We start from the raw sequence: 25,128 nt of genomic DNA on the forward strand, positions 1-25,128 counted from the left end.
GTGAATCTGCTAGGGAGATTTGAGCAGACGCACCTTCCCTCTTCCAAGGCCTTTCCTCCCATGATGTCAGCTAGCCAAAGTTCAGAGGGGGCCAGGGGAAGGGGGCGGAAGCAGGAACCTCTGGGCATTTGGGTTCCAAATTAGTGATCTTTGTTTTGTGTTGCACATGCCGCAATGACTGAGGTGCCGAGTGTGACTAACAAACAGAAGGTTTGGTGCAAAGTTTGTTCCTCTGCACATTTCGCAGAAGATGCCCCAGCTGCCTGCCAGTCAGTTAAATGACATTAAATAGCCCTGGAGTCCCTCCTTCAAAGCAGCCATTTTCTCCTGGGGAGCTGATTAGTTGTTGTAACTCTAGGAATCTGCAAGGACCACCTGGAGGTTGGCAGCCCCCCAGGCCACATCTAACTCCATCTGTTCTGGGTTGCAAAAACCTGGAGAATTTGTGGGTGAGGAGGCAGGGACGTAGGTATAGATTTTATATGGGCGGGTTCGGGGTGGGGCCACACCGCCACCCGCCCCTAGGGCATGGCCACGCCTCCCCAAGCCCCACCCCTGGCCTAGCGTTTATAAAAGCAGCTCTCCGAGGCCGGGAATGGCAGACTCCCCTGCCCTGCCCTCCCCTGCCCCCCACCAGCTGGGCTCCCAGCCAGCAGCCGGCAGTTCCTTCTGCCCTCCCCTCTGGGCAGAGGCATAGAGGGAAACTGGAACCCGGTGCAAAATCTGAGTCCCCCCCCCCCCCCGGACAGCTGCTGTGATGCTGGAATCCACCCCCAAACAGCATCACTTTCAATGGTGTTTAAACTAGAGAGCCCAAATTCTCCTTTTAAATCCACCTTCAAGGGAGAATCTGGGGTCCCTAGTTAAACAGCATTGAAAGTGATGCTGTTTTGGGGTGGATTATCCCCCACCCTGAAACAGCATCACTTTCAATGTGGCGTAGTGGTTAAGAGCAGGTGCATTCCTAATCTGGAGGAACTGGGTTTTGGATTCCCTCTGCTCTGCCACGTGAGCTGTGGAGAGCTTATCTGGGGGGAATTCAAGATTAGCCCAGGGGTGCAGGGAGACCTAGCGGGCTCTCCAGATGTTCAGGAACTACAATTCCCAGATGTTCAGCCTCTGTCAGCATGGCCAATTGGCCATGCTGGTAGGGCCGATGGGAGATCTCTGTAGTCCCTGAACATCTGAGAGCCGCAGGTTCCTACCCCTGATTAGCAACTGCAATGCTTGCTCCCACACAGCTAGCTGGGTGACCTTGGGCTAAGATCACAGTTTTTTGAGAGCTCTCTCAGCCCCACCCACCTCACAGGGTGTTTGTTGTGAGGGAGGAAGGTCAAGGAGATTGTAAGCTCCTTTGAGTCTCCCCTACAGGAGAGAGGGGAGGATATAAAATCCAAACTCTTCTTCTTTTCTAAACTGAGGGACCTCAGATTCTCCCTTTAAATCCATGCGAAGGGGTGGATTTAAAAGGAGAATCTGGGGAAATTTGGTGCCTGCTGTCAAGGTGTGCAATTGTTAAGCTAGAACAGGGGTAGGGAACCTGCGGCTCTCAGATGTTCAGGAAGAGATAGCCTACAATTCCATCAGCCTCTGTCAGCATGGCCAATTGGCCATGCTGGTAGGGGCTGATGGGAGATTGTAGTTCCTGAACTATCTGGGAGCCGATAGAGGTATCCCTAGTACCCTGGAAAAGCTAGAAGCACCAAACTTCTCAGGGTATCTTTAGGAGTCTCTCCTAATGATACCACCCAGGTTTGGTGAAGTTTGGTTCAGGGGGTCCAAAGTTATGGACCCTCAAAGGTGTAGCCCCCATCTCCTATTAGCTCCCATTGGAAACAATAGGGGATGGGGACACCCCCTTTGGGAGTCCATAGCTTTGGACCTCCTGGACCTAACTTCACAAAACCTGGGTGGTATCAATAAGAGACTCTCTTGATAATACATCCCAGGTTTGGTGAAGTTTGGTTCAGGGGGTCCAAAGTTATGGACCCTCAAAAATGTAGCCCCCATCTTCTATTAGCTCCCATTGGAAACAATGGGGGATGAGGGCATCCCCTTTGGGAGTCCATAGCTTTGGACCCCCTGGACCAAACTTCACAAAGCCTGAGTGGTATCAGTAAGAGACTCTCCTGATGATACCTTCCAGGTTTGGTGAGGTTTGGTTCAGAGTGTCCAAAGTTATGGACCCTCAAAAGTGTAGCCCCCATCTTCTATTAGCTCCCATTGGAAACTCCCTTTGGGAGTCCATAACCTTGGACCCCCTGAACCAAACCTCACCAAACCCAGGTAGTATCATCAGGAGAGTCTCCCCCCAAAAATCCCTGAAAGTTTGGTGCTGCTAGCCCAAACAATGCGCCCCCTGCAGGCCAAAAACCAAAAAACCCACTAAAATGTTTTAAAAACCCACAAATGGAGGGGCGGAGCTTCGGACATGAAGGGAGGGTTGAACCCGAGAACCCCCGCTTACCTACGTCCTTGTGAGGAGGGCGGGATTTGGGGAGGGGAAAAACCTCAGCAAGGTATAATTCTATAGTGTCCACCTTTCTCAGTGGGCTGGACCTCAGTTTGCCTGGAGATCAGCTGTAATAGCAAATGCCTGACTATCCCTAGAGGGGAGCAAGTTGCTCCCCTGCAGGGGGTAGTCGGGCATCTGCTATTGCTTCCAGCAACCCTTTCCAGGAATGGTTACAAGGCGTGAGCCTCTTCTTTCTAGAGAGCTCCTGGGAGTTTACTTTAAAATAACAATGCCAATACACCACCCTGAATGCCCACTGCACTCGGTGCAATGTGATAAACCCTTTTCCAGCTCTCTTATCTCTGCCACCCATTGTTCCAACTGTTCCCTGCTTTTCAGATTGATGGCCTACTTTGCCCATGCTTTTGAACCACACTCAGCCTGCCTGTGAAACACTTCTGTCTTCCCTCCCGAAAACAGACATTCTTTCTGACCTTCTGCATTCCTTCAGCTTTGTCCCATGGGCTGCTGGAATGAGCTTTTGGAATGTTCTTTAACATCCAATGCCATCACATCAACCAACTGCTGAATTGGGCTGCCAGCATTTTAATTGGGGGGGCCCTCCTTTCAGTAGCCTTAATGGTGCTCAGCAACTAGCAGATTTCTGCAGAAAAATATCTTGAAGTCAGAGAAATGGGGCAGGCTGGGGGTTTTCTCCCCCTGGCCAGTTGGCATTCCAGAGATCTGGAAATCTTTCCAAGGAGAGAGAGGTTTGTTTATGTCCCTTTTGGGCCTCTTTTCTGGGACATGTAAAAACCTTTTTTTCTCTTAAATTCCAGGCATAAGTTGGAGGGAATCAACTGGGTGTTTTGTTTTCCTTTTTATTCAGTCGTTTGCTCTGAACTTGGCAGGGGTTGGAGGGGGATTTTCTGTGGACTTGCTTAGGGTTTTGTAATCTTTGCAAAACAAAATGTGTTATCAAGTTGTTATCATGTTGGGAATTACAGACAAGGCAGATTTTTTTAAAAAAATGTTTATGTTGGTTCCTCCCTGCTTTCTCCCACTTGTTTTTAATGCTGTCCATTTCTTGTCTGTGTTTCTTGTCGTTATCTGAACAAACGGCTTGGTTGTTTGTTTAGTTCAGTCCCCACCCCACCATTAGTTGGCAAACAAATGCACCATAAACTAAGCATCAACTCCTTGGCAAAAAGTTTACGACACTTTGTAGAACATTGAAATTGAATTTTTTTGGCAAAAGAGACTTGTGCTCTGGTTAAGAAATGTACCACTAACTTTGACTGTCAGCATTCCAGATTCAGAGAATATCATGTTTTTTCCTCTTGATATTTTGACTTTTCCTTTCCAATAAAATCTTCTATCATATGTGTATTACATCAGCTTGCCAACCTACAGGAGGCACCTGGAGACCTCCTGTTTTCACAATTTCTCTTCAGATGACCCCTGGAGAAAATGGCTGCTTTGGCAGGTGGATTATATGGTTCTGTATCCTGTGGAGGCCCCTCCCCTTTCCATCCCCAAAATCTGCAGGTATTTCTCAACCCAGAGCTGGCAGCCCTAATATTCTGCAGCCATTCCTCAATATGCAGGGGCCTTTTGCTTGGCTAGGTTTAGTGGTAATTCTTCTCAAATTCTCCAGGGTAGATTTATAAATATCCAGTATCCTGATCGACAGTGCCCAGGTCCTTCGAGGTAAGATCACTGCTTTTCACATTCTCCTCCAGCATCTGCTTTATGAGGATATCGGAACTATCATGAAAGCAAGCCTGGGAGAGCCACGCTTGTTTCAGTAAAATCCTTTGGGTCCTTTTCTCCATTAACTCTAACCAGCTGAGGGCTCAACGATTTTTATTGAAAAACAGAAATCAAAGAAATAAAACATAAATGCAGTTAAGAGATAGCTCAGCTGATTACATTCCTTTTGGTTCTTTGTCCCCATTGCGGGAACCCATGGCCCAGAGATGCTTCTCTGACCACGTGTCAAGATGGAATCTAAAGTCCTTTGTTTTCCCCCTCTCAGGAAAACTCTGTTCCGGCCACGAGGTAACTTAGGCCTTTGAAGTTGCATCCTAGCACCTCTGCATAGTTTCCTGTCCTCCCTCCAGGAGATCAAAAGGCAAAGATGCTTTTCACAGTCATTTGTGACTTTCCTTTGCTGTAGCGATAGCATCATTCCATGACAGGAACTCTTTTTATTGCCTCCTTTTTAGTTCATTTCTGAACTTGCAGTTACCTCTGCTTTGAATTTTTGAGGTTAGGACCTCCCCCCCCCCCAAATTACTTTGACTGTAGTAGAAATTTGCCCAGTCCTTTAAGTCACAGGTGTCAAACTTGTGCCCCTCCGGATGTTCATGAACTACAATTCCCATCAGCCCTTGCCAGCATAGCCAAAGCTCATGTTGGGAGGGACTGATGGGAATTATAGTTCATGAACATCTGGAGGGCTGCGAGTTTGACACCTCTGCTTTAAGTTATAGCTGTTTCTGCTGCTCCAGAGCTTCTGTAGGAGAAAGGGAAGGAAGGAAGGAAGGAAGGAAGGAAGGAAGGAAGGAAGGAAGGAAGGAAGGAAGGAAGGAAGGAAGGAAGGAAGGAAGGAAGGAAGGAAGGAAGGAAGGAAGGAAGGAAGGAAGGAAGGAAGGAAGGAAGGAAGGAAGGAAGGAAGGAAGGAAGGAAGGATAAGCTCAGTGTCGAGGGAGAAACTCCTCTCTGGGAGCAGGTGAGCCTTTTCCAGTTGGATTTTGCGTTCACTTGGAAGTGAACACCCATCTCTTGACTTGGCACTGGGAAATGCATTTATTACTGGGGATTAAAAGGCAGCATATGATAAATGGAAATGACAAGAATTCTTTTTTTAAAAAAAACCCAGGCTGCCTCAAGAATGATATCAAAGAGAGCAAGAATATTGAAGGAAGATCCTCTAGCTAGAAATGTGCAGAAAGGGCGGGGGCAGGGAAGGAAGGGGGTGTCCCCCTCAGGGAAGGCAAAAGGCCATGTACTGTCTGTGTTCCATGTCCGGTTAATTGTGCAATACAATGATTCTCCTCACAGAGACACACAAAAGAGTTTGCCCGCCCCTCCTCACCATTCTTCTGTGGCTCAGTGCGTGAGCTAAGTGTTTCATGCTGTACGACTTGTTGCTCTGTGAAAATGGCTTCTTTCAATTAGAAAACATGGTTGAAAGGGGTGGGTGGGCTCGAGTCAGGATTGTGCCCAGTCGTCCCCTCTTCCAGTTCCACACATTTGTGTTTCTGTTGCCACAGGCTCCTAGGAGGGGCTTGGAGAAGAGCACGCTCCATTTCCCCTGGTCATTCAGGGGTCTTGGATACAATCTCATAAGAACTTCCAAAGAACCCTTCTAAATGAGGCCCACGTCGGCTGAATCTGGCTGGGAAAATCCTGGCGATTCGGGGCTGGAAGGAAGGATGGCGTTAGGAGATGGGGGTTCAATGTGGATGTGATGCTGGAGAGGCCACCTTACAGAGCTGCCGTTTGCTGCAGGGGCACTGATTTTTGTAGCTCGGAGATCAGTTGTCCTTCTGGGAAATTCCAGGTCCTGCCTGTAGATCGACTCCCCTAAGCAGGCCAGTGGGCCATCTAGTCCAACATCCTGTTTCGGTTTGATTGAGTGGTTGATTTGAGGGACACCCAGCAAGCAAGGCATAAAGGCTAGCCCTAGTATTCTGAGGTTGACTACTTCTAGACAAGGAGGTTCGCTATGGTCACCCTGCCTTGTAGTCATTGATGGACCACTCCTCCATGAGTCTGCCTAATTGGGGTCATTACTTTATTCACTGGCAATGAAATAAAAATGTCATTCTGCACCAGGTATGTTAAACCAATTGACATTACAGGGAAGAGTGTGAATGTGTACTTGGTGCAGAATTGCGTTTTTATTGGGGGCTGGACAGGATTTGTTGGTTTTCAGAAGGGTCTGGAACATCTTTTCTTCTCCTTCCAGGATGATCGACGCCAGCACGGTTCAGCAGGAGAGGCTGCAAGCCATCGCGGTGAGTCAATGCCTTTAAGTTTGTCTTCAGTTCTACTGGAGTCACGTGCAGGTGCTGCTCCCATCCTGAATCACACCTAGGGGACTGACCAGGTCTCAAGGACGTAGGTAAGGGGGGGTTTTTGGGTTCAACCCCCCCCCCCATTACATGTTAGAAGTTCTGCCCCCCATTTGTGTTTTTTTTGTATTTTAGTGGGGGGGGGTTGCCTGCAGGGGGCGCAGTTTTTAGGCTAGCAGCACCAAAATTTCAGGGATTTGTTGGGAGACTCTCCTGATGATACTACTCAGGTTTGGTGAGGTTTGGTTCAGGAGGTCCAAAGTTATGGACTCCCATTGTTTTCAATGGGAGCTAATGGGAGATGGGGGCTACATCTTTGAGGGTCCATAACTTTGGACCCCCCTGAACCAAACTTCACCAAACATGGGTGTTATAATCAAGAGAGTCTCCGAAAGATACCCTGAAAGTTTGATGCTGCTAGCTTAATAGTTGCACCTCTGACAGCAGGCACCTTCCAAATGTCCCCAGATTCTCCTTTTAAATCCACCCCCTTTGGCATGGATTTAAAGGGAGAATCTGAGGTCCCCAGTTTAAACATTTAAAGTGATACTGTTTCAGGGTGGGGGAGAATCCACCCCAAAACAGCATCACATTCAATGTTGTTTAAGGTGGATTTAAAAGGAGAATCTGGGCTCCCTAGTTTGAACACCATTGAAAGTGATGCTGTTTGGGGGTGGATTCCAGCATCACAGCAGTCGCCCATGGGGGAGGGGGCGCAAAACTCAGGTTTTGCACTGGGTTCCATTTTCCTTAACTACCCCTCTACGCAGAGGGGAGGGCAGAAGGGACTGCCGGCTCCTGGTAGACCAATAGTCTCTAATATTGATTGTATCTTTCAACCCTTGTCACTGGTGATAGACCATTTTTTACTGCCTTTTGTTAAACACACCCCTTCTTATACCAGGGGTTCCTCTGATTTCATAATATTGGTAGAGGGATTTGCTTTACCTCCCAATGCATGCCTTATGTCACTAGATATCACTTCATTATACACAAACACACCCCATGAAGATTCACGAGCAGCTGCTGAATATTTTCTGAACTTAAGACAAGAACATAACCCACCTACTTGGTTTTGATACAACTTTTGGAGGTTGTTTTGGACCACAGTTTCTTCAGGTTTGACAAACAGTTATATAGACAAATACCTGGAATCAGGCATCTAAGCCTCTATAAGCCTCTACATAAACTTCTTGTTACTTTCATGTTGGATTTAAATATCCCTTGACGTATAATTAGAAGAAGTGAAAATTGGGACTGTCACAATTACAGATCAATTGGAACAATTGTAAATCATTTGTTTATAACTCAAGTATTGAGTTTTTGTACGCCAAGGTGTAGTTATTGTTATACCAACTGGATGTTGGCAACCTTGGAACTGTCCATCCCTCCCTCCATCCCACCCCCCCACCCCCCTGCAATGCCACTTGCCAGTTTTCCGAGTCTCCTTGCATGACACAAGGCTGCACAAAGGAAGGGATTGTTTGGAGAGAAAGGGGGAGGAGCAGAGGGTTCTGGGAACTTGGATGAGGCTGCTGGGAGAAAACAGCCCAGCCAACTTCCAGTTGCCAAGAGAGGTTGAAGGAGGCACCAACCTTCCCCAAGGTCTGGAAAAGAAGGGAGGCACTTTTCAGGCTGAAGAGCCCTTCCATAGTGACAGAGCAAATGTTGTCTCTGGCCATGGAGAACCCACATAGCAGTGTTTCCCCATGCTTTCCTTTAATCACCCCTCTGTGACTACCATTCTCAACCCCTACCTTCTGCCCCTGGTGCAACTGGATGACATTTTCAGGCATATCCTATAACATTGCAACTATCTGCCTGCCAGGTTTTCTTGACTCCCACCTTTCTTTCTTTTCTGTTTTTTAAAAAAGACTAGCCTTTTTCATTGTGCAGATATAAAGGGATAGAAACTTACTTTTAAAAGGAAGGAAGTTGAGAATTGTCCGGACTCTAGTACACCAGATTTCAGCAACTGAGGCGCAGGGGCAGCACTGCTGGGACCAACTGAGCAGAAGGCAGCCACGAACATGATAGGAGAAGGCAGTGGGCCCACCATCCCCTCCCAGACCTGCACAGCCGGCAGTCAAGGCATGTCCCTACAATGCAGGCAGTGCCACTGCAGATTTGGCCTGCACCAAGCATGACTTCTCCCAGTCAAGTAATACCCTTGTCTCATGGACTTAGGTAAGGGGGGTGTTCTCGGGTTTGAACCCCCCCCATTCATGTCCGAAGCTCCGCCCCTCCGTTTGTGGGTTTTTAAAGCATTTTAGTGCTTTTTTGGTTTTTGGCCTGCAGGGGACGCATTGTTTGGGCTAGCAGCACCAAACTTTCAGGGATTGTTTGGGGGACTCTCATAATGATACTACCTGGGTTTGGTTCGGTTTGGTTCAGGGGGTCCAAAGTTATGGACTCCCAAAGGGGATGCCCCCATCCCCTATTGTTTCCAATGGGAGCTAATAGAAGATGGGGGCTACACATTTGAGGGTCCATAGCTTTGGACCCCCTGAACCAAACTTCACCAAACCTGGGTGGTGTCATTAGGAGAGACTCCTAAAGATACCCTGAAAGTTTGGTGCTTCTAGCTTAACAATTGCACCCCTGACAGCAGGCACCTTCCAAATTTCCCCAGATTCTCCTTTTAAATCCACCCCCTTCAGCATGGATTTAAAGGGAGAATCTGAGGTCCTCAGTTTAGAAGAAGAAGAAGAGTTTGGATTTATATCCTCCCTTTCTCTCCTGTAGGAGACTCAAAGGGGCTTACAGTCTCCTTGCCCTTCCTCCCTCACAACAAACACCCTGTGAGGTGGGTGGGGCTGAGAGAGCTCCGAAAAGCTGTGACTAGCCCAAGGTCACCCAGCTGGCGTGTGTGGGAGTGCACAGGCTAATCTGAATTCCCCAGATAAGCCTCCACAGCTCAAGTGGCAGAGCAGGGAATCAAACCCAGTTCCTCCAGATTAGAATGCACCTGCTCTTAACCACTACGCCACATTGAAAGTGATGCTGTTTCAGGGTGGGGGATAATCCACCCCAAAACAGCATCACTTTCAATGCTGTTTAACTAGGGACCCCAGATTCTCCCTTGAAGGTGGATTTAAAAGGAGAATTTGGGCTCTCTAGTTTAAACACCATTGAAAGTGATGCTGTTTGGGGGTGGATTCCAGCATCACAGCGGCTGCCCGGGGGGGGGGGGGGGCAAAACTCAAATTTTGCACCAGGCTCAATTTTCTCTCTATGCCTCTGCCCAGAGGGGAGGGGCAGGGCAGGGCAGGGGAGTCTGCCATTCCCGGCCTCGGAGAGCTGCTTTTATAAGTGCTAGCCCAGGGGTGGGGCTTGAGGAGGCATGGCCATGCCCTAGGGGCGGGTGGGGATGTGGCCCCCCGAACCCCCCCCATAAAAAATCTATACCTACGTCCCTGCCTTGTCTTCCCAACGCGAAAGCCAATGTGATTCTCGGTTGTATCAATAGGAGTGTAGTGTCAAGATTGAGGGATGTAATTGTATTTCTCTATTCTGCATTGGTTAGACCTCACCTGGAATATTGTGTACAGTTCTGGGCACTGCAATTCAAGAAGGATATTGACAAGCTGGAACAGGTCCAGAGGAGGGCAGCCAAAATGGTAAAAGGTCTGGAGTCCATGCACTATGAAGAGAGGCTTAGGGAGCTGGGTATGTTTAGTCTGGAGAAGCGTAGGTTAAGTAGGGACATGATAGCTATGTTTAAATATTTGAAGGGGTGCCATGTCGAAAAGGGAGCAAGCTTGTTTTCTGCTGCCTCAGAGACTAGGACATGGAGTCATGGATTTAAGGTGCAGGAAAAGAGATTCCACATAAACACTAGGAAGAACTTCCTGACCGTCAGGGCTGTTTGACAGTGGAATTCACTGCCTAGGAGAGCTGTGGAGGTTTTTAAACAGAGGCTGGATGAACATATGTCAGGAGTGCTTTGATTGTGTGTTCCTGCATTGCAAGGAGTTGGACTTGATGGCCCTTCTTGAGGTCTCTTCCAACTCTAGGATTCTATGATTCCCCCCACCCCATCATACCAACATCTTCACAGGTAGATGTTGCATTTTTTTAGGATTTGGGTCCAAAATGTTGGCCTTCAACAAGATGGCCTTACCTGGATGGGCCAAGCTTACCTGTCTTGTCCAATCTCAGAAACTAAGCAGAGTTGGCGCTGGTCAATACTTATGGGCCGATTATGCGCAGCGTATTCGCTGCATAATTCGCCACTAACCTGGATAGCTTTAAAAGGGGCTTGGACAGATTTATGGAGGAGAAGTCGATTTATGGCTACCAATCTTGATCCTCCTTGATCTGAGATTGCAAATGCCTTAACAGTCCAGGTGCTCGGGAGCAACAGCCGCAGAAGGCCATTGCTTTCACATCCTGCATGTGAGCTCCCAAAGGCACCTGGTGGGCCACTGTGAGTAGCAGAGAGCTGGACTAGATGGAGTCTGGTCTGATCCAGCTGGCTTGTTCTTATGTTCTTATGTTCTTATGCATGGTGAGGGTGAATGTCCATCACAGGAAGATTTCTTGTTCAGACACATTTCTTGAAGCCCTACTTTCACTTTTCATTCTGTCTGTGGCAACCAAGACCACTTGTTGTATGATTTTAATTTTGTTTTGCTGCCAGAGCAGACAGATTTGCCAGTGAGCACAGCTTTGTCCCAGACATCTTCCTTCTATCCACAGCGAGCCTTTCCACCCCCTCCAACTGCCACCCACTCTTTTCCCCTCACCCCCCTTCCATGTTGCTGATTCCCTCAAGTGAAAGGGGGAAAAAAACTCATTTACATGGACTTAGCCAGAACACACCAACCTCTGCTTGCTACTGATATATTGATGTATCAACAGAGAGTGCTTGGAAATAACAAGACTCTGTCCTCCTGTGGCGGCAGCAGTGGCGGCGGCAGCAGGAGGAAGGGGACCAGGGAGAGAATATTGGCTATAACACAATGTCCCCTTATTTAGCAGCGTGTGCTCCAGGGAATCGCTTTGCTTGTTCATTTGTGGGGAGATTGTTTTTGGAACAGTAAAATGGATAAAAGGGCAGTTTAAAGACAAAGCCAGCAATCTTGAATACTGGGTGTAATGAGATCTGTGCCTCTAAGAATAAGTGCCTTTAAGATCTGTGTCTTTAAGAATAAGTTGATGGGTGGAGTTAAGAGAACCAGGCTGGGAGAGTTCTCTGCAGAAAAACTGTGCACTCAGGAGGGAGTGCCTTCTCGTGTGTGAACAGAGAAATACAAGGAGAACCCACCGCAAGCCCTCTGCACAGAGAAGAGTCCTGAGATAAGCGTTCCATGCATAATGGGTCAGAACCAGTGTGGTGTTGTGGTTAAGAGCTGTGGGACTCTGATCTGGAGAACCAGGTTTAATTCCCCACCCCTCTACAAGAAGCCTGCTTAGTGACTTCGGACCAGTCACAGTTCTCTCAGAACTTTCTCAGCCCACATGGAGGCAGGCAATGACAAACCACCTCCAAATGTCTCTTGCCTTCAGTGTGGGCATAAATTGGCTGCAATCTGGTGGCATTTTGCACACGCACACACTCACTTAGATGAGAGACTACGAAGGAAGTCCAGCATTGCTAGACAGAGGCAGGCATTGACAAACCACCTCAGCTTGTCTCTTGTAACTTGATGATACTTGATGATACTTTGCACCACCGTGAGATAGATCATTATAATGCTATAACATTGTGTGTCAACGTGTTTTTATCAAATGTTATAAATATTTTAAATGCTGTTCTAAGTGTTTTAATGCTTTGTGGATGTCTACCTTCTTGGATGGAAAGGTGGCAGAGAATTGTTTTTAATAAATAAATAAACATTTCAATTGGCATTTTAACACCCTTCCCCCAAGACATTTCATTGTGGGAGGAAAATGGCTGCTGGGACTGAGCAGGGGAAACTGGTGCCACTGGGCCCAGAAACCTGCAGAAAAGGAACGGCTGCCACTCCGCACGGGACACAAACAGGCCCTTGGGAGTCAGTTGTAATTCTGGGAGATCCGCAGGCCTCATCTGGAGGTTCACAAGCTTCATGTCGCCCTTTCCCCCCACCTCTTTGTCTATAAATTGTGTGTTTTGAGCTCTTTAAAACAGACAATTACATTTTCACTCCACCCTTCCTCTGGGAGAGTCTCATAATGGCAAATATGGATCTTTATTCCCCTGACCCTGTGCCGTGTTAAGCACATGCGGAAGTTAGGCTGAAGCATCCCAGCAAATTTTGTGCAGGGATTTGAACCTGACTACTCAAATCTTGTCCCTCTAGCTAGAAACCAATCCTGCCGCCAATTCTTGTTGGCTTTTGTGAACTCTGTCATTTCAGGCTGCTCTTCTGCAGTCCTTCGCAAACTCTTTGCAAGAATCTGCCATTTGCCTTTGAGAGAGATTCACCCTGTTCTGGCCAAGCGGGCCTCTCTGGGCTGCTCCGTGGTTGATGTCCCTTTTGAAAGGACAGCAACAATTTATTGCAAACAAGAGCCCCCATTGTCTGTCTTCCATTGGAGGGGAAGGGGCTCATCTGCCTCTACTGAATTAAAATTCCACTTGAAAAAGTTTGGGGTGGGGGGAGAGATCAATGAAGTGTAAGATCTAGCAGGAGTCTGGCCAACAGAGGGCAAGCCACAGGAATTTGGGCCCTGGGCTTGCAACCTCCATGTGAAGCCTGAAGATCTCCTTGGATTGCATCTGGTCTCCCAACTACAGAGACCTGTTTCCCTGGAGCAAATGGCCTCTTTGGAGTGTGGACTCTGTGGCATTATACCCTACTGAGGTACCTCCTATCTAGGCTCCGCCCTCCCAGGTTTCTCCCCCAAATCCCAACTGATTTCGCTACCTGGAGCTGGAAACAATTGCAGGACACTGAGGCAGAGTGGGCTTGACCTGGGTCCTAACAGTGGCTTACCGCTAATGGGGACATGGGGTATCATGCTGTTTCTTCACGTGGGGGATGGTGGAAGCAGGGAGCTGGGCAAGGGGGCGTGAGGAGGCAGTCATGCCTTCAGGCGCAGTTTAGCCCCGGTACGGCACTGGGTTCTAATCCCAGATTTTATGAGATAGAGGCTTATAAAGGTCACTAACTATCACTAGCTTTCACTGAATTGCATGAGGAAACAGAGGCAATTAATTGCGGAATTGCCTTTCTCCCTCTGTAGCCAGTATGGAGGAATGACTGTGGCTGGAGGCTTCAGCACCCATCTATCCTCTGAGGGAATCATTACTTAATTGAACTTCATCAAAGTGCCCTGTAATGTCTTGAGTCGTTAGTCTTTAAGGATCATTCTCAGATGTTTTTCTGAGAGCAACACATTTCCTAAAGACTGGCTTTTCCTCTGCCTGTAAGAATGACCCTGGGCTGATGAACAGCTTTGCTTATTGTCTCCAGGAAAGAGGAGCCAAATGTCAACCCTCAGATCTGGAAATCACGGAAACTGTAGATTTGTTCTAAAGCCTTTAATTCAGAGTGTAGGTGACATCGTAAAAAAGAGGAATCTGGGGATTCCCATGCAAACCCACTACCTATATCCCATTGCCCCCTCCCACCGAGCCAAACGGCTCCTACTCCCCTTTACAAACTACAAAGCATTCACTACAAACCATTGCGAGCCTGGGAACAGTTCACACCTTCCTTTGATAAGATCTGTGTCCGGGATATCCTGGGCCGCTGAGGGGAACACACTGGACTTTCCCCCACATCAGAGGATGGTACACGGCCTCCCCCTGCCCTACCTGCCATTTGGCACCAACAGGCTCAGTCCTGACATTTAGGAAGCAAGAAGCCCCCCCCCCCCCCCACAGCTTTTGGGATAATCCAGCTCCCTTGCTGGCTTTCTTCCTTCCCAGTTTTCCCACTGGCGTAACGTCCACTTGGCAGGTTGGGCAATTGCCCAAAGCATCGGAGTTATCAGTCACGTGGGGGGCATGTGAGCGATGAGTCACGTGACGTGAGCACACAGTAGCAGGGGTGAGTGGTGGGGCATCTCGGAGGGCTCCCCCTCCCAGGGGCTTAGAAAGCCTTTCAGCTCTCCCCAGGGCCCAGCCAGCCGCTTGGAGCAGAGGCCTGGCGCAGCAGCCAAGGCCCATGGAGGCGCCTTTGCCCCAAGGTGAGCCAAGGGCCCTTCAGAGCCAAGAGAAAGGGGTCGCCCCACCACCCTGGCCTAGCCCAGGTGGCCTACTTGGGGCACAGGTGCCAGCACCTCACCAACGTGGCCCGCCTCAGCTGCGCTTGGCCAGGGAAAGCCAGCGTCAGCCCAGAGGCACGCCAGGCGCTTGGCGCAACAAGTTGCCGCAAAGCAGCAGGTGCGCCAGAAGGCGAGGGGGGGAGGCCCTGGTGGCGCGATTGGCTAAGGAGGCCGGGGGCTCGGGGGCTTCCTGGGCCTGGGCTAAGGTCAAAGAGCAGCTGCCTGTTCATGGGGCGTTTCGCCGGTGAGCCCATTGACCTCAGGGCAGACCTGGGCGCAGAGGAGGCGGAGACCGCTCATGGTACTGTTCCTGGCAGGGGCAGCTGGCTCTCCACCCTCCAGGAGCCGGCCGGGGGTGCCCGCCTTCGAGGTGCCCGCAGCTGCTGGCTCACCTTTCTCCCTGCGTGCCTTGGCCTTGGGCCAGGCTGCCTTGGCGGGACTCCTCTTGGAGACGTCGATGCGTAACAAGGCCTGGCCAGGCAGAGAGCCTTTCTTGGTGGCCCCTTTCCAGCCTCTCACACCCTCAAGACCGAACCGAGGGGGACCGAGGGTCCAGCAGGGGCCCCTCCCTGCTCTGGGGTTCCCTTGCCGGGCTCCTCGCTGGCTGTCCTGAGCCCTGGGAGAGGAGGGGAGAGGCGAGGGCCACGCGCGCCTCAATTCGGGGTCTCTGCGCCACAGTTTGGGGACATTTTGGCCAAGCTGGCCGGAGAGCCACTTCCTTCTTGAGCGCTGGCTCGCAACCACTTGGCAGCCTGGCTGAGGCCTCTGGGGGCTCCCTGGACCAGGTTGCGGGTGGCCTGAAGCCGGGGGGGTGGCTGGGGGCCCGGCGGCTGCGGCCGAGAAGTGCCCGGGGAGGTCCCTGTTCACCAGGCTGGTGGCGCGCTTGGCTGAGGAAGGCTGCTCTCTCTCTGGCAGCCGTATGCGCCAGGCCCGCCGCTCCAGCCGCTCAGCCTCCCCCATCGCCCCCCCCTTTGTTTGCCTTGTTTGCTTTAAAAGTAATGCTGCGAATTAAAAGCCAGGACAGCGTTTTCCGCCCTCCTCATTCCCCTTTTTTCTATCACTTTCATCTCCTATCTGTGCATGCAATATAATTCCTACTTGGAATTATATGTAGAAAAGAGAGAAAATTTGGCACATCATAGGAGCTCTGGGATCCTCTTTTCTTCAGAAACTTAAGGAGGTTTGGATATTAGTGGTTGGCAGTGCCATTCCCTTCCTAAAGTTTGGTGCCAGAGAGTCTGGAAAGGAAGAGGAGCACTTGCAGATTACTTTAAACGGTGCAAAAAAAAATTTTTTTTGGTTGTGGTGGGGTGGCCGCCCATGGGGGGGGGGGGGCATCCAACTCACGTTTTGCCCAGGGCTACAGTTTGCCTCGTTACGCCCCTGAGTTTTCCCCTTTATTTTTTCCTCCTTTCTCTGCGCAGAATTGGTGTAAACTCCCCCTTTAATTAAATATATTTCAGGGAAAAATCGGAACTGGTTGTTGTTGTTTTTTAAATGATCAGGTTTCCTATATTTGGATGTTTCTTTCTCCCCTATTCAACCCAAACTGGAAGGAGGGTTGGCAGCTCTGAGTTGGGAAATAGCTGAAAATTTTGAGGATGGAGCCAGGGGAGGGGAGGATTTGGGGAGGGATTTCAAAGGAGTTTAACTCCGTTGAGTCCGTCTTCCAAAGCAGCCATTTTCTCCAGGCAAAATGATCTCTGTTGCCTGATGTAATAGCAAGAGATCTCCAGCCACAGCCTGGAGAGTGGCAACCAGACCAGGAAGTCCCCAGGGCAGCTGCAGCCTTTGGAACTTTTTGGACCCTTCTTCTTGTTTTCATTTTTCTGTCCTTTTCTCACACCCTCCCCCTCTTCTCCGTGATTTTAGGAAAAGAGGAAGCGCCAAACTGAGATTGAAAATAAACGACGACAGTTGGAAGATGACCGGCGCCAACTGCAACACCTAAAGGTAAGCAGGGGATTGGGACCCTCTTCCAAGTGGAATGCCGGATGCCCTCCAGGGAGGGTGGGATAGCCCTCAGACTACAGAAGAAGGGCAGGAAAAGGAGGAAGAAAGAAAATCCCAAAAGGTCTACGCTAGAAAACAGAAGGGATCTGGCGAAATTGTTAGCAACATTTTGTCACAGCTCGAACTCTGAAGAACACCCTGGGCATGAAGTGGAATGAGGCATCAGGAGTGCCAGCTGTTCCCAGTATATCTTTAGGATCTGCTTTTTGAAAAAGAGCAGTTGTACGCCGTTCCTTTAGGGCGGTGTGTGTCTCCCTGTTCTTTCCAAAAGGATCACAGAGCGCGTTGTCTTCTGAAGGGCAACAGGTATATTTACAGTACATAATCCTGTCAGAGTAATGAGCAGAAATGTGGATTGTGTGGCATGTTAAATTAGAATAGTTAAATTAGAATACCTCAGAAGTTTGTAAACATAAGGAGAACTTTAACAGAGAGAAAAAATAAACAGTATATACATATCAACAAAGTATTGTTACATTCACAGCTCATCGTCTGTTACAATTTGGTTGTGATAGTAAGCTTATACAGTATATTAGTCTAGGGCACTTTTACATAGCATTGGTTAGCAGTACACAAAGAAACCTCTTTTCTCTCAGTCAGTCAGGGAACAACAGAACTACCAACGGTTTTTGACTGTCACCTTTAGAATGTTTGTGCAGCTTCCCAGAATTCCCTGCTGCTTGTGCTGCTGCTGTTGCATGCAAACAAAGCTGAAAATTCCAACATCTTCAAGCTTGCTCCATGCAGGGCCAGAATTGGTAGTCAAACTGATCATACCACCATACATGTCCAGAAGGGATGGAGGCTGCCCTCAGGCCAGAAATATAGGCCAGTCTCCCAAAGAAGAGAAGAAGAGTTTGGATTTATATCCCCCCTTTCTCTCCTGTAAGGAGACTCAAAGGGTCTAACAATCTCCTTTCCCTTCTTCTCCCCACAACAGACACCTTGTGAGGTAGGTGGGGCTAAGAGAATTTCCAAGAACGGTGACTAGTCCAAGGTTACCCAGCTGGTGTGTGTTGGACTGCACAAGCTAATCTGGTTCCCCAGATAAGCCTCCGCCACTCAGGTGGAGGAGTGGGGGATCAAATCCAGTTCTCCAGATTAGAATCCACCTGCTCTTAACCACTACACCACACTGGCTCTGGAGAGGTCAATGGAAGAAGCAGCCTATAAGAAAATCATCCTCTGGTGTTAGGTTTCCCAAAGGCCTGAAGACAAAGACCCTTCATGCATGCTGACACTGAGACTGTGTGCTCTGCAGTGAGGTCTCCCCGCATTTCTTAGTTTACATGTGAGGAAGTTCTTCCTCTGAGGCCAGACACCATTTTGCCTGACCCCTGACATAAGAACATAAGAAAGAGCCTGCTGGGTCAGACAAGAGTCCATCTAGTCCAGCACTCTGCTACTTGCAGTGGCCCACCAGATGCCTTTGGGAGATCACATGCAGGATGTGAAAGCAACGGCCTGCTGCTGCTGCTGCTGCTGCTGCTGCTGCTGCTGCTGCTGCCGAGCACCTGGTCTGCTAAGAGTTTTGCAATCTCAGATCAAGGAGGATCAAGATTGGTAGCCAGAGATCGACTTCTCCTCCATAAATCTGTTCAAGCCCCTTTTAAAGCTATCCAGGTTAATAGCCATCACCACCTCCTGGTGGTGATATACTCCTGTTTCTAGGTCATATCTGCAACCTCCGTTTTGGGAGGTTGCATGCCACTTTTTTTGGGGAAGGGGACCATTTCAACATTTTCTGCAATATACCCAGAGTGTTTTTAAAAATTCTTTTAAAAAGAAGAGGAGGAGGAGTTTGGATTTATATCCCCCTTTTCTCTCCTGTAGGAGACTCAAAGGGGCTTACAATCTCCTTGCCCTCCCCCCCTCACAACAAACACCCTGTGAGGTAGGTGGGGCTGAGAGAGCTCCGAGAAGCTGTGACTAGCCCAAGGTCACCCAGCTGGCGTGTGTGGTTAGCACAGGCTAATCTGAATTCCCCAGGAAAGGCTGGCCAAGGAGTGGGTAGAGCTGCTGCTGTTTGGATGGGGGAAAGCAAAAAGGAGCAGAAGCAAGTAAAACAGATGCAGGTCTACTTTGCTTTCCTTGCACAGGCAGGGAAAAAGTCACACTTTACCCACTTTTGGAAACCACAAGGAATATCTGCTCTGCAGTGTGGTGAGATCAGGAGGAAATGTGTGCACAACTGAGAACCAGACCCAAAGGAAATGTATGCTCACTTTGGGGCAGACCACAAGTGCATAAATGGCCAAAAGTACTCTGCCCCTTGAATAGAGGCTTGATGGGATGTTATTGACCAGGGGATGTTATCTGCTTCCATGCATTGAAAAGCTGCAGCTGCCCGTTTGCACACATTGAGCCTTTATTGTAGGGACAGGATGCTTTTGTTCAGGCCTGTTGGCAACTCTGTTGTCTTTCCCATGTAGGGTTGCCATCCTCCAGGTGGGGGCTGGAGATCTCCCAGAATTGCTACTGATCTCCAGACTTCAGAGATCAATTTCCCTGGAGAAAATAACTGCTTTGGCGAGTGGACTCTATGACATGGTGCCTCTCCCCTCCCCAGGCGCCACCCCCAAATCTCTAGGAATTTCTCCAACCCAGGGTTGGTAACCCTATCCACATGCCCCTCATGGTCAGCGAAGAGTTCCTGCTTTCATGATCCATTTAGGCCCACTGGCATCAATTGAGCGTGAGAATGTTGCATTTGCATCGTAGCTATGTGGGGTAGGGGTGGATCCACAATGGATGCAAATTGTAAGGTGGACCACAGGGGACTGTGACAATCTTGTGCCCCAGGGTCCATCAGAGCCTGCAGCCAGGACTAGATCCAGCGCTGTCTTGTATGGCAGGAAATAATTGGATTCTTGGCCTCCCCTGACACACGGTGTGGGTTTCTCTCCTTCCCAGTCGAAAACTCTGCGGGAAAGATGGCTGCTAGAAGGAGCTCCTTCATCCACGGCTGAGGAAGGGGAAGCCTTGAAGAAGCAGATGGAGCTGGATGACTTGAAGGCCAAAGAGCTGGAAGGCTGCATCCAGAGGTAACTTGCCGAGTGGCTCTTCCCCGGGGATGCAGCATTTCCTGAGGTAGCCTTGGCTATGCCTCACCAGTTACTTCTCTGCCTGTCAATTAGTGTTGTCAGTTTGCAGGCAGTAACCCTTGGGAGTGTCTCAAGGGCGGGGATTGGTACCAAAGGCGCAGCTGGGCCAAACTGCCCCCGGTGCACAGTCTATATCCCACTTCCATGGGCTCCTCCTCCCCACAGCCTTTCCCCTTTCCCATACTTTAAGCTTATTTCCTTTCCCTTCCTAGAACTTTTTTCAGGCGGAAAAAGGCCCCTCAGTTCAGGGGTAAAATAATGGCCTCGATGGGGAATCCGAGTATACCTCCTCCCAGGGGGAGCAGACCTTTGTGAGCCCCAAGGTCTCCTGGGAACTGTAGTTCCTCAGGCTGCTTTTAGCCTGTACTGTGAACAGGCCTTTTTTCAGCCTGAAAAAGTTCTAGGAAAAGGAAAGAAACTAAGGAAAGTGTGGGAAGGAGGCCGGGGGGATGCTGTGGGGGGAGGGGCCTGCAGGCGATTTCCCGCACCCCCCAGGCATGTGCCCGGTGCACAGCGTGCCCCCCCGTACCCCTGTAGCTCCGCCACTGATTGGTACACCAGCATGATGCCGGCATACTGATGCCACTTCTGGCTGGAAGGGCCATCGTGAGACACTCTGGTATTTGCAAAATCCACAATTTGCTGCTGATTCTAGAGTATCGTGTGGCATCATTCCTAGTTTTGATGTGAGGTGATTTCAGTGTGCTGATGAGATGCCAGGGTGCTTCCCTCGTGTCTCCCACCCCACCCCTCTTCTGCTGCCAGTACTTCGGGTATTGTCAGGCAACCCTATTGTTGATTCCCTTGTTAAAGGCACTGAAAGGTAGCCTGCGAACAAAACCAGAAGCATAACACACACAGGGAAGACATTAGGCCCTTTTGGCAGCTCTCTTAAGCCCCAATTATCCACCGTATTACCCAGCATGCTCTGCAGGTTCATTTCGTGTGCTTAGGAGTGAGTTAGACAGTCTTTATTATCATTGAGGTGCATTAATGTGAGATCTCTCTCAAGGTGGCCCTATAACTGTGCCCTCTTGGCCCACTGTTGGTTCTCTGGTCCAACGCTTTCAGAACACCAAGAGGAATCAGATTGTCTGAAAACCCCAAATCGCATCCCACCTACTTGAAGGCCTATCTTCAGTAGAAATCTACTGTCCACAAAAAGAGAATATTCTTTTTGAATCCTCCCCCCCTTTTGAAACAGCCAGCAAAGCTAGATAGGTGCTAATGTGTGCGCCTCAGCAAGAGATGGAGACGCAGGATCCTCCCCTTGTACTCTCTCCCTCTTGGTCAACCTTCCTTTTCCAGGGTTGTTTCAGCATAAAAGACCAGGGAGAAGCAAGCAAGATTATACGCCAGCAGTTCACATTCAAAGGCTATGAATAAAAGGGAGAAGAAGAGTTTGGATTTATATCCCCCCTTTCTCTCCTGCAAGGTGCCAGGATAAGCTTCCTGGCTCATCCCCCCTCCCCCTTCCAGCCTTCCAGGAAACGAAAGCTAAAATGCAGCCACAGCTCTTCAAGGTGTAGCCAAGCCCCTGTCTTTTGTAATGTTAACTCTGTATTTGAATGTTGGTATTCTTCCCTTCGTTGTCTTCCTGTAACTGCAGCTCTTGGGCCCGGCAAGGGGCGGGCCAAGGGCAGCAGGGATTTAAGGTTTGGTTCTTTCTATATTCCTCAGAAATCGTCTCTCTCTCGCATGCTTCAGTTCTCAATAAAGTCTTACATTTTAAAAAGAAAAACTACAGCTCACTTTATTTTGGGACTGTGGTCTCACACTTAGATGATTTCTCCCTAAACTCGATCGGAGTCCCATACCCGCCATGGATGGGGCTTCAGGTGAGACGACTACAAACGGCCAAGGGACGGTCGCTGCGATGAATGTTGTCGACGGCCCCAAAGAGGCTGCGGCGGACGCAACAATGGGAGAAATGCCGGCTCCCGGAGCCAATGGCAGGTGATTCCTCGCCTGCCACTCGATATCGGGCACGGAGTTGGAGGCGCCTGCGACTCACCCTACCAGCTGGGCGAACCCACTCACGTACGTGGCTGAGTGTGGCACCGGCGGCCAGGGAGGAGGGAGTCGGACTGGTTTCTACGCGAATCGGAGGAAGAAGACAAGTTGCCCTGAGATGACTACAGGTGAGCACCTCGGTGTGCTGCGGAGGCCTGGCACGAAGAACGAGAGGAGCTGCGCTGGCACATTGAGAGGCTCTCTTGGGACATGGAGCTGCTGCGGGCCTGGGACGTGGCCCGGGCGGAGGAGGAGCTAACTCTTCGCCGGGAGATAGAGTGCCTGCAGGCGCAACAACGGACAGTGACGGACTTGGGGAACCCTAGGCAGGTGGCAGACTCCATGCCTACACAGCTGCCACTGCCCTTAGGAACCCCCCAGCAGGCTGCGAGGCCAATGGACCGGCCACCTCAACGCAGGGACCTGAAGGCCCGGTTCAACGGCAAAGTTGAATCCCTCCCCTACTTCCTGTAGCAGGTGGAGGCACATATGCAACGCTACAACGAGTCCTACGAGGATGACACCAAGCAGATCCATGAGGTTGGGGCCTGCTTGGAAGGAGATGTGGTGGCCTGGTACGTGGGGCTGTACGAAGGGAGGGCGTGCAAACTTTTGTCATTCCCTCGCTTCATGTCAGCCCTATGCCGGAGGTTCGAGGACCCTTTTCAGGAGGAGAGGGCGAGGCAGAAGTTGCAGAACCTACGACAGGGTGCACGCTCGGTGGCAGACTTCACATCGGAGTTTCGCTAGCTGGCCGGGCAGATCCGGGACTGGCCCAAGCCAGTCCTGATCCACTTCTATAAGGAGGCGCTGGATCCAGAGATTGCACAGTGGGGTACGATGGGCGGCGACCCTCCAACGCTGGCGGGTTGGTAACGGAGAGCGGGCGAAACCGAAATTCGCTTGAACAAGGCACAGAGCTATCGCCGCCGGTCCAGCCCCAGGAGACGCTCCCCACTCACACGGACCAGATGGAGTGGCACTTCAGCAAAACCCTGTTCCCTCGCGAGGAGCGAATCGGGGCCCAAAGAGTCACAGTATGCACGGCGCAGATGACTGGGACTTTGCCTGTCCTGTGGGGGTGAGGGCCATATTGCTGCTGTTTGTCCTGGGGACAGGGGAGGTTCAGGAGGACTCCCAAAGTGGGGGGGGGGCTAAGCAAGGAGGTAGGCCATCCCCTAAGTCCTCTCCCAAACAGAGTAAGGCCGAGAGGGGTATGGGTATGCGTCTGGGGGAGTTGGGCCCAGAGGGGTCAGGTGACTCAAATGCCAGCACAGGGTCGGTGGAAAACAACAGCGACCTGGCCTAAAGAATACCCGAGGCCAGGTCCCTATGCAGGGCGACACAGCCGACTAGCAGCTCTCGCTGCCCTGTCCTAGTGCCCCTTACCCTAAGCAATCGCAGGAGTAGAGTTACGGTAAAGTTGCAAGCGTTGGAAGATTCAAGGTGTACCCATTGCCTAATGTACCCCTCCCTGGTGGCCCAGTTAGGCTTGAAGCAGATACCCCTACATTGCCCCATCGAGTTCGAACAGATGGATGGGAAGGTGTTAAGAGGAGCCCCCGCAACCCATAAGACAGAACTGGTGTTGTTGTAATGTGCGGAGCACTGGGATAAACATTCCTTCGTGATCGTGGCCATGGCAAAATACCCAGTTATACTGGGCATCCCGTGGCTACGGGATCACGAGCCGCAAATTGACTGGGAGGCGGGGGCCATAACGTTTCGCGATCCCCCGTGTGGAGCCCACATGGCAGGGGCATCGCCACAAGACCCGGGCCCCTCCCAGGAAATGGCCAGGTCAGCGGAGACAGCGGAACTGATCCCCTCAGAGTACCGGGATTTGGCTAGGGTTTTCGAGGAGGGGGAGTGCGATCGGCTTCCCCCACACTGGAGCACAGACTGTAAAATTGAACTGTAACTGGGAGCCCAGCTGTCTAAAAGTCGCCTCTACCCAATGAGTCCGGCCGAAGTGACGGTGCTCCGGGAGTTTCTGGACAAAAACCTCCGCAGGGGGTTCATCCGGCATTGCACCAGCGAGTTTGCAGCACTGGTACTGTTTGTGAAAAAGGACGGGACGTTGAGACTGTGCATGGACTACCGGGGCTTGAATGCGGTCTCCGCTTGCAACAAGCACCCCTTGCCCCTAGTCAAGGACTCATTGGCTTGTTTGGGAGGTGGGCGGATTTTCACCAAACTAGACCTGCGGGAACCCTACTATTGGGTGCGGATTGCTGAGGGGATGGAGTACCGCATGGCTTTCAACACGAGGCTAGGTCAGTTCGAATATTGCGTGATGCCATTCGGGTTGTCTGGGCCCCCCAGGTTTTTTATGTCCCTGATAAATGAGGTACTGCAGGAGTTCCTTTTTAAGGAGGTGATAGTGTACCTGGACGATGTGTTGATTTATTCAGACTCGCTAGAGGAACACGTGAAACTGATTAGAGCCGTTCTAAAACAGCTGCTGGACAATGAGCTATTTGTGAAACTGTCCAAATGCGAATTCCACAAGACTAGGTGGGACTTTCTGGGGTTCTGGATCTCCTGGGACGGACTGGAGATTGATCCAGCCAAAGTGCAAGACGTTCTGCAATGGAAGGCCCCCCGTATTCGTAGACAACTGCAATCCTTTTGGGGATTCACAAATGTTTACCAGGACTTTATTGTGAACTTTGCCCAACTCGCCCTCCCCCTCACCAACTTGCTCATGACTAAGGACAAAGGGGCGGGGCCCGTAAAGCTGGGGGCACCTTTGGACTGGTCTCTGGACTATGAGGCAGTGTTTGCGGCACTGAAACGCGCCTTTACGTCAGAGCCTGTGCTCCAGCACGGCGACCCCTCGCAACCCTTCGTAGTACACGTAGAAACATCGGACAAGGCTATGGGGGCGGCTCTACTACAACAAGGGGAAGACAGCAGTTGCACCCCTGCACCTTCTGTGCCTAACAACTTTAGGAAGTGCCTTTCGTCAGCATTTCACGCACCCACAGACGGCCAGACCGAACGCACAAACCAGACACTAGAGCAGTACTTACGGTGCTACATAAACTACCACCAGGACAGTTGGGTCGACCTACTCCCGTTCGCTGAGTATGCCTACAATAATGCCGTGCACAGTCCCTTCGAAGTGGTGTCAGGCCAGCAGCCAAAGCCTTTCCCTTTTTTGTCAGATACATTGGGAGCGCCAGTGGAGCTCCAGGGGTGGGTGCAGTCTATCCAGGAGGCTTGGGGACCCATGCAGAAGGCACTGGACAAAGCGAAA

At 50.4% G+C, this 25,128-nt stretch overlaps 1 protein-coding gene across 4 annotated transcripts in view; it reads left to right on the forward strand.

Moving 5' to 3' along the window:
- The window catches only part of PALM (paralemmin), a 54,020-nt gene that overhangs the window by 11,256 nt on the left and 17,636 nt on the right, over positions 1–25,128 (forward strand). For 2 of the 4 annotated variants that reach the window (XM_048495857.1, XM_048495859.1), the window contains exons 1-4: positions 3,105–3,225; positions 6,432–6,480; positions 16,609–16,689; positions 19,663–19,793. In XM_048495857.1, the coding sequence (XP_048351814.1) occupies positions 3,149–3,225; positions 6,432–6,480; positions 16,609–16,689; positions 19,663–19,793 (338 nt within the window). In that variant the 5' untranslated portion in view covers positions 3,105–3,148. Of the gene's footprint in view, positions 1–3,104; positions 3,226–6,431; positions 6,588–16,608; positions 16,690–19,662; positions 19,794–25,128 lie in introns of those variants that run through there. The other 2 variants (XM_048495858.1, XM_048495860.1) reach the window with 2 other exon arrangements.

This window comes from Sphaerodactylus townsendi, linkage group LG05, assembly GCF_021028975.2.
Source record: "Sphaerodactylus townsendi isolate TG3544 linkage group LG05, MPM_Stown_v2.3, whole genome shotgun sequence".
Taxonomy (NCBI): domain Eukaryota; kingdom Metazoa; phylum Chordata; class Lepidosauria; order Squamata; family Sphaerodactylidae; genus Sphaerodactylus; species Sphaerodactylus townsendi.